The sequence below is a fragment of the Cebus imitator genome, unplaced genomic scaffold, assembly GCF_001604975.1.
Source record: "Cebus imitator isolate Cc_AM_T3 unplaced genomic scaffold, Cebus_imitator-1.0 Scaffold70, whole genome shotgun sequence".
Taxonomy (NCBI): domain Eukaryota; kingdom Metazoa; phylum Chordata; class Mammalia; order Primates; family Cebidae; genus Cebus; species Cebus imitator.
This window is the reverse complement of record NW_016107385.1, coordinates 5,650,480-5,659,766: the sequence shown is the minus strand read 5'-3', so window position 1 is coordinate 5,659,766 and position 9,287 is coordinate 5,650,480. Positions and strand designations below refer to the sequence as shown.

The 9,287-nt window shown below is 40.6% G+C and overlaps 1 protein-coding gene across 1 annotated transcript in view; it reads left to right on the top strand.

Moving 5' to 3' along the window:
* PSMA3 (proteasome 20S subunit alpha 3) overlaps nucleotides 1-9,287 on the top strand; it is a 28,964-nt gene that overhangs the window by 13,528 nt on the left and 6,149 nt on the right. The window contains exons 5-6 of the mRNA XM_017530895.2: nucleotides 3,883-3,948; nucleotides 8,337-8,383. Of these exons, the coding sequence (XP_017386384.1) occupies nucleotides 3,883-3,948; nucleotides 8,337-8,383 (113 nt within the window). The remainder of the gene's footprint in view (nucleotides 1-3,882; nucleotides 3,949-8,336; nucleotides 8,384-9,287) is intronic.

Below are 9,287 nucleotides of genomic sequence, written 5' to 3'. Positions count from 1 at the left end.
ACAGGGTTTCACCATGTTGACCAGGATGGTCTCGATCTCTTGACCTCGTGATCCACCCGCCTCGGCCTCCCAAAGTGCTGGGATTACAGGCTTGAGCCACCGCGCCCGGCCTTTTTTTTTTTTTTTCTTCTTTTTTTGAGACAGGGTCTCACTCTGTGGCCCAGGCTGGAGCACAGTGGTGTGATAACAGCTTACTGTAACCTCTGCCTCTCGGGTTCAAACAGTTCTTATGCCTTAGCCTCGAGGGTGGCTTGGATTACAGGCATGCACCACCTGGCTAATTTTTTTTTTTTGTATTTTTATTAGAGACAGGCCTTAGCCATGTTGGCCAGACTGGTCTTGAACTCCTGGCCTCAAGTGATCCACCCACTCAGATCTCCAAAGCGTAAGGATTACAAGCCACTGTGCCCTGCCATGTTTTCTTGTTTATCATTAATAACTGGTATGAGGCAGAGGAAAGATCTGTTTTCAATGTTATAGAAACTACGTAGTGCATTTAGTATTTTGAATATGTGATTTTCCTTTATTACTATACTGTCTTAAGACTGTGTTTGTCTTTTTTTTTTCTCTTGCCCAGGCTGGAGTGCAGTGACACATAGTGCACTACAGTCTCTTAAGTCTTGGGCTCAAGGGATCCTCCTGGCTAAGCCTCTCAAGTAGCTGGGACTGCAAGCTAACGCTACCATGCCTGGCTAGTTTTTGTATTTTTTTTTTTTTTTTTTTTTTGGTATTTGTAGAGACAATGTCTTACCATGTTTCCAGGGCTGGTCTAAAACTCCTGGGTCTTCCTGCCTTGGACTCCCAAAGCGGTGGGATTATGGGCATGAGCATTCGTGTCCAGCCACGTCATCCCTTTTACTTTTTAATTTTATTTTTAGATGGAGTCTCACTCTGTCTTCCAGGCTGGAGTGCAGTGGCTCGATCTCAGCTCACTGCAACCTCTTTCACCTCCTAGGTTCAAGCAGTTCTCCTGCCCCAGCCTCCCAAATAGCTGGGATTGCAGGCATGCACCACCATTCGTGGCTGATTTGTATATTTAGCAGAGATGGGGTTTCTTCATGTTGGCTAGCTGGTCTCCAACTCCTGACCTCAGGTGATCTGCCCACCTTAGCCTCCCAAAGTGCTAGGATTACAGATGTGGGCCACTGCACCTGGCATGATTTTTTTTTTGGGATGTCTCGCTCTGTCGCGCAGACTGCAGTGGTACCAAAGCTCCACCTCCCCAGTTCAAGCAATTCTGCTTCAGCCTCTGGATTAGCTGGATTAGAAGCATGCACCACCACACCTGGCTAATTTTTGTATTTTCAGTAGAGCCGAGATTTCATCATGTTGGCCAGGCTGGTCTCAAACTCCTGACCTGAAGTGATCTGTCCGCCTTGGCCTCCCAAAGTGCTGGAATTATAGTCATGAGCAACTGTGCCCAGCCTTCCCTTTTAAAGAGAAAGTTTAAGTGTGATTTATTGGAGCTTTCCCTAAATTATTACCATTTCTTTCTTCATTTTTTTTTCTTTTTTTTTGAGACAGTCTTGCTCTGTTGCCCAGGCTGGAGTGCACTGGTGCAATCTTGGCTCAGTGGAACCTCTGCTTCCCGATTTCTCATGCCTCAACCTCCCAAGTGGCTGGCATTACAGGCCTACACCATAACACCTGGCTAATTTTTATATTTTTGGTAGAGATAGGGTTTTACCATGCTGCCCGGGCTGGTCTGGAACTCCTGGCCTCAAGTGAACCATGCTCCTCAGCTTCCCAAAGTTCTGGGATTATAAGTGTAAGCCACCACACCTAGCCTGTTATTACATTTCTTTTTATTTATTTATTTTTTTTTGAGACGGAGTTTCGCTCTTGTTACCCAGGCTGGAGTGCAATGGCGCGATCTCGACTCACCGCAACCTCTGCCTCCTGGGTTCAGGCAATTCTCCTGCCTCAGCCTCCTGAGTAGCTGGGATTACAGGCACGCACCACCATGCCCAGCTAATTTTTCGTATTTTTCATAGAGACGGGGTTTCACCATGTTGACCAGGATGGTCTCGATCTCTTGACCTCGTGATCCACCTGCCTCGGCCTCCCAAAGTGCTGGGATTACAGGCTTGAGCCACCGCGCCCGGCCTACATTTCTTTTTTTTTTTTTTGAGACGGAGTTTCGCTCTTGTTACCCAGGCTGGAGTGCAATGGCGCGATCTCGGCTCACCGCAACCTCCGCCTCCTGGTTTCAGGCAATTCTCCTGCCTCAGCCTCCTGAGTAGCTGCGATTACAGGCACGTGCCACCATGCCCAGCTAATTTTTTATATTTTTAGTAGAGACGGGGTTTCACTATGTTGACCAGGATGGTCTCGATCTCTTGACCTTGTGATCCACCCGCCTCGGCCTCCCAAAGTGCTGGGATTACAGGCGTGAGCCACCGCGCCCGGCCCCGGCCTACATTTCTTAACTGTATTCTTATCCTGACATTTTTGTGGTTTTTACTAACTGAAGAAAATAAAGATTCTTAAATATATTTTCCTCTAACAGAAGTATATATGTGTGCATCCTTATCTTTTCTGGTTTTTATTTTTTTGAGATGGAGTCTCGCCTTATTGCCCAGGCTGGAGTGCAGTAGCACTGTCTCAGCTCACTGCAGCCTCCCAGGTTCAAGCAACTCTCCTGCCTCAGCTTCCTGAGTAGCTGGGATTACAGGCACCTGCCACCATGCCTGGCTAATTTTTTGTATTTTTAGTAGAAATGGGGTTTCACCATGTTGGCCAGGCTGGTTTAGAACTCCTGACCTAGTGATCTGCCTGCCTCGGCCTCCCAAAATGCTGGGATTACAGGAGTGAGCCACCATGCCTAGCTGTGCATCCTTATCTTTAAAAAAAAATTAACAGGCCAGGCGCGGTGGCTCACGCCTATAATCCCAGCACTTTGGGAGGCCGAGGCGGGTGGATCACCAGGTTAAGAGATCAAGACCATCCTGGCCAACATGGTGAAACCCCGTCTCTACTAAAAATAGAAAAATTGGCTGGGCATGGTGGTACACGCCTGTAGTCCCAGCTACTCGGTAGGCTGAGGCAGGAGAATTGCTTGAACCCAAGAAGTGGAGGTTGCAGTGAGCAGAGATGGTGCCATTGCACTCCAGTCTGGGTAACAAGAGCAAAACTCCGTCTCAAAAAAAAAAAAAAAATTTTTTTTACAAAAATAAAAATTGGGGTTTAGAGTTACGAATTCATAGGAATTTTTTTTTTTTTTTTTTGAGATGTAGTCTCGCTCTATCACCAGACCAGAGTGCAGTGGCTTGATCCTGGCTCACCGAAACTTGTTTTCCAGTTTCAAGCAATTCTCCTGCCTCAGCTTACCAAGTAGCTAGGACTACAGGCACGCATCACCACACCCAGCTAAATTTTTTTTGTATTTTTAGTAGAGATGGGGTTTCACTGTGTTGGCCAGGACGGTCTCGATCTCTTGGCCTCGTAATCTGCCTGCCTCGGCCTCCCAAAATGCTGGGATTACAGGCGTGAGCTACTGTACCCAGCCAGGAATTAGTTTTATTTAAACTATCTCTCAGGAATATATAATTTCATTTTTCATTGTCATAGTGCTAAAATCTTTTTGATTCCTCTTCCCCAAAATGTCTCAAATTCGAAGGGTAAATGATTACATAATTTACATATTTTTGGATATACCTCTATTAGGAGTACAGATTCTTTTAGAATTAAGTTTGGTATTTTAGTATTTTTGAGCCCTTTGGCATTCATCAGAATGTGTTTGACTATATTTTTCCATTCTTGCTTTTAAAAGTCATTTAACATCTTTTCACTAGGTTATAAATAAACATTAGTAGTTATTAGTTATATATGATAGTATACTAATTCAGTGATTATATATATGTTCCTTTGTTTTCTAAATAGGGTTATTGGGGTTGTGCCATTGGCAAAGCCAGGCAAGCTGCAAAGACGGAAATAGAGAAGCTTCAGGTAATAATTAATGCTTGAATTTTTGCTACATGGTCATCCTAATGCAGTGAAATTTTATCACCACAGACATTTCTGTCTAAGGCAAGGGTGACCAATCATTTGGCTTCCCTGGGCCACACATAAAATACACCAACACTAATGACAACTGATGAGCTTAAAAAAGAAATCTCATAATGTTTTATGACAGTTTCCAAATTTGAGTTGAGCCCCATGTGGCCAGTGGGCTGGAGAAGGTTGGTCTAAGGATATAACGTGGTTTGATGTTTAGAGTGGAGCTTTACAAAGCTGCTAAGTCACTTAATGGGAAAGCTGATAACATATTATCTGTAGAGTTGTTATACATCCCTTTACGATTTTGAATAACTGCTATAAAGCCCCAATCTAGAAAAACACAGATTTTTATATGATTTCACAAAATTTATGAAACTTATTCATGAATATCTGTGAGCCTTAGTTTGAAGATTTTGGTGTTTAAAAGTTTGAGTTAATGTCATAGAATCAACTGCATTAAGAAGTGATACTCATTTTTTTCCTTTATTATTTATTTATTTGGAACACAGCTTTGATGTCTGGCTGTGCTCCACTGCTTCTTTTAACTTTGCTCCTAGCCAGATAAGGCATAAAGCCTCCAACTCCTGGGGCTCAAACAGTCCTCCTGCCTCAGCCTACCAAGTAGCTGGGACTATAAGCACGCACCACCTCGCCTGGCTAACGTTTTGCTAGTTTTAGGAGATAGGGTCTCACTCTTTCTCCCAGTCTGGTCTCGAACTCCTGGGCTCAAGGAGTCTTCCCAACTTGCCTTACCAAAGTGGTAGGATTACAGGGGTAATCCCCCTAACCTGGTATAAATATTCTAATTTTCAAATTTCCATACCTACCCACTTTTTTCTTACACCTATCCACTTTTTCTTTCACAAGAAATTCAGCTATTAGTTTGAAAAAGTTTTCTTAAAAGCCTGGTTTTCCTTTTAGCCATACATTGATCAACTCAGACTTCATGTATACTGTTTCAGTAGTATTATCAGAAACTTGCTTAAAAAGCAGGCATACAATTTATCAGTGTTTTTGTAAATTACAGTGAGATAAAATTTCACATTCATTTAATGTTAATGCTGTACTAGAAACTTGCTCAAGTAATTTACTCATTCAACTTATTTAAGACCAGCTTCTAGAAAATAGTTGTTGGTGCTTGGCATTTATACAATGCCAAGTTTTAGAACCCCCTATTAAAGTTTAATTTGTTTTGCATTTTAGTAAAGTTGACAAAATGATCTTGGAGATCATTTAGCCCAAGCTCAACTGCAGATTAAACACACTGCATAGGATCACAGTCAGCTGATTCTGAATAGTACCCAGACCTTATGAGTCTTAGACCTATGTTCTTTTCCATTGCAAACTTTCTGGCATAGTGCTAGGTTCCTGTCTTCTACTGTTTTCCTTTTGATTTCATCTCTCCATACTATTATAAGGAAGTTTGAAAATTAAAGTATTTATACCAGGTGAGGGGGTTACCCCTGTAATCCTACCACTTTGGTAGGGCAAGTTGGGCGGAATGCTTGAACCCAGGAGTTCTAGATCAGACTGGGAGAAAGAGTGAGACCCAATCTCCTAAAACTAGCGAAACGTTAGCCAGGGAAGGTCATACGTGCTTGTAGTCCCAGCTACTTGGGAGGCTGAGACGGGGGACTGTTTGAGCCCCAGGAATTGGAGGCTACAGTGAGCTATGATCACACCACTGTACTCCAGCCTGGGTGACAGAGTGACACCTTATCTCAAAAAAGTAAAGAAAATTAGAGTATTTAGAGCAGTTACTTTTTGTCTTTCTGTAGTTAAATCCTAGTAAGGAAGGAGAAAAACAATAAATCCCAGCAGAAAAATCAAGAAAAAAAAATCACTTTGGGGAACACCTAAAGTTTGTGACAAAATTATGCTGTGAATCAGGTGTTGCAAATTATGGCCCACTGCCTGCTTTTGTTAAGTTTTATTGGAACACAGCTACGTTCAGTCCATGGCTGCTTTTAAAATATAGTAGACTGTAACATTTGGAACAGGGAACAGAAACCAGAGCCATGCAGCTAATAAACTCTAAAATATTTACAAGTTGGTGCTTTACAGAATCCATTTACTGCCCCCCCCCCCCGCTTTGTATCATTGTTCTATCCTGTTTTCTTTTGGTGTGTTTATCAAAAAATAGAAACGCACAAACATATGTAAAAATAATTTGCCATTTAAAATGTGCTTTTTCAAGTTAAGATTCAATTAATTCACAAAATACAGAACTTAACCAATAAGGGAAAAAATGTGAAGATCAGTATTCTTTCCCTTCTCATCACCTTCAATTTAACATGAAGAACTGTAAACATCATAAACTTAAACCAATCTAGTTAAGACTTCAGTTATCCACTTATACATCCTCCTCCCCAATGAACTATTTGAAAAAAGCTGCAAGCATAATACTGCATCCCTAAATACTTTAGAGTTATTCTCTTTATACCATTATCGGACCCAAGTGTCATGTTAATAGTTCATAATCAAGCTGCCTGAACAATTTCAACACACTTTTTTAACTGTTTCAAACTGTTGAGGTTCACGTTTTCTTCCTTCTCTTAGTCTTTTTCTTCCCCACAGAAGAAAGACACTATTTCTTTAAGCGTCTATGCCAGCCAGTTGCCTTTAGTTGTACCCAAATAATGGTTTATTTCCTAAAATTAGTATTCTCAAATGTATTTATTTATTGATATGGAGTCTCGCTCTGTCACCCAGGCTGGAGTGCAGTGGTGTGATGCACAATCTTGGCTTACTGCAACCTCCCCTTCCGGGTTCAAGCACTTCTGCCTCAGCCTCCTGTGTAGCTGGGATTACAGGCATGCGCCACCACGCCTGGCTAATTTTTCTGTATTTTCACTAGAGGCGAGGTTTCACCACGTTGGTCAGGCTGGTCTTAAACTCCTGACCTCATGATCCGCCTAACTCGGCCTTCCAATGTGCTGGGATTACAGGCGTGAGCCACTGTGCCTGGACAGTATTCTTAAATTTAAATTCAGTGTAATTTTTTGTCATTGTTCATTCTTCCTGATATGGTTGTGCACGCATATTGAGCATCCAGAGTCAAAATTTAAAAATATATATATAGTTTATATATATAGCAGTTGAATAGCTTAAGTCTAGACTGCTGTATGAGCACCTTTCACTATATTCCATCATTCCCCAACATATCCAGAATATAGGAATGCCTGTCCATTCAGAAATCCATTATGTCTAATAATAAAGTCTTGTACTGGTTACTACCAAAACCTAACACTATACAGACTCCTCAACTAGGCACATAGGGGTATTTTTCTACCTTGATTTCCAAGTGTTCATTGAAAGAACGCTGAATTCTAATTTGGAAAAAACTTTTGGCTTCCCACTTGTGCTTTACACATTTGTCTTTCTTGAAATCCAATCCAATCCAATCTGTTTTATAAGACCCTGCTCAAATCTTGGTTCTTCAAAGCTTTCCCTGGTATTTTGCATTTTTGCTTTGAATAGTTTCACAAAGGGTAATTTCTTACTCCTTCCTTCATCTTTCTGTATCTTGCATACAGTAGATATTGTTTTGCATTTTATTATCCTAAATTGGCTATAAAGAATATCAGATGTCTTTTCCAGTCGTTCAAACTTCAGGTCTGCCTATAGATCATAGATGGCTGTGGATTTTTATAATTTTATCACAAAGTTGTAACTACAGTTTATCCCAGAATATCTTGTTGGCATATGCATTTTTCTTTTTTTGAGATGGGAGTCTCGCTCTGTCGCCCAGGCTGGAGTGCAGTGGTGTCACTCAGGCTCACTGCAATCTCCACCTCTTGGGTTCAAGCAATTCTGGTGCCTGCCACCATGCCTGGCTAATTTTTTTTTTTTTTTTTTTTTTTTTTTTTTTTTTTTTTTTTTTTTTTTTTTTTTTTGAGACGAAGTCTCACTCTTGTTGCCCAGGCTGGAGTGCAATGGTGCAATCTCAGCTCACTGCATCCCCCGCCTCCCAGGTTCAAGCGAGACTCCTGCCTCAGCCTCCAAGTAGTTGGGATTACAGGAGCCTGCCATCACTCCCGGCTGATTTTTGTATTTTCAGTAGAGAGGAGGTTTCACCATGTTGGCTAGCCTGGTCTTGAACTCCTGACCTCAGGTGATCCGCCCGCTTTGGCCTCCCAAAATGCTGGGATTATAGGCGTGAACCACCATGCCTGGGCTAGCGTATAAACTTCAAACATTAAAATATGAATCAGGAAACTTGGGTTCTAATCTTTTTTGGACTTTATTTTCCTTGGTTTTATATCTGAGCATAAAAGTGAAAATAGTTACACAAGTGGAAAATGTTCTTCTGACAATATACATAATATTTTCTATAGATGAAAGAAATGACCTGCCGTGATATTGTTAAAGAAGTTGCAAAAATGTAAGTTGAAATTTTTCTTACCATCCACAAAAATATTTCACTTGACCTTTGTGCATCAATCCTAAGAGGCTGTTTTCCTGGAAAATAACAATAGTGTATAATTTTTAGAAGGTAAATTTAACATTCTAAGAAGCCTCACGAAGGAGGAAAAGGTTTTGAAGCAAAATTGTTTAGTAATGAATAGGATGGGAAAAATAGCTTTTGACAAAATAAACTCCTGTTACAGGTTAAGGACATATAATGTACTTTTAGGGGCTTCATTTGTTAGCTGTCAACTTCTCAAATATCTTATCTCCTAATAATAGTAATGTTAGATTGCCTCGAAGAATGCTTATAAACTTTATAGGTTTACAACTAATTATTTCCATACATGATTCATGAAGCTGGCTCATTTATATAATCTGCTGTTTATTTGGGAAAGATATCTTTAACTTTTTTAGTTTTATTATAAAAGTTCTTTTAACAAGGTAAGAGCAGTATTGTAAGACATTTTGAAAACCAGCTTAAGAAAGCCTGAATAGTTTATTACAGGTACATACAGTAGAATACTATTAATATGTAACAGCTGTTTGAACAGTATGCAGTTAAAAAGTCAATTAACCTGGGTGATGTTTCAAAATCTGTGATTCTTCTAGATCAAGGAGTGCAGACATTTGGTATTACAAGAAAGATTCCAATAAAATACATTTTGTAGGCCAGCTTTTTAGATTCCAGTTATATTCAGAGAATTCGTAACATTTCTAACTATTCTAGGTTAGAACTACACAAACAAGGTCTTGTCAGTCAGCTCTCTGTACAATAGTGTCTCAGGTTTTTATGTCTAACAGTACATGGAAGAAAAAATTCCAATGGGCTCTATTGTATAATAATAAACATACTATTTACATGGCACTCACAGTCTCTC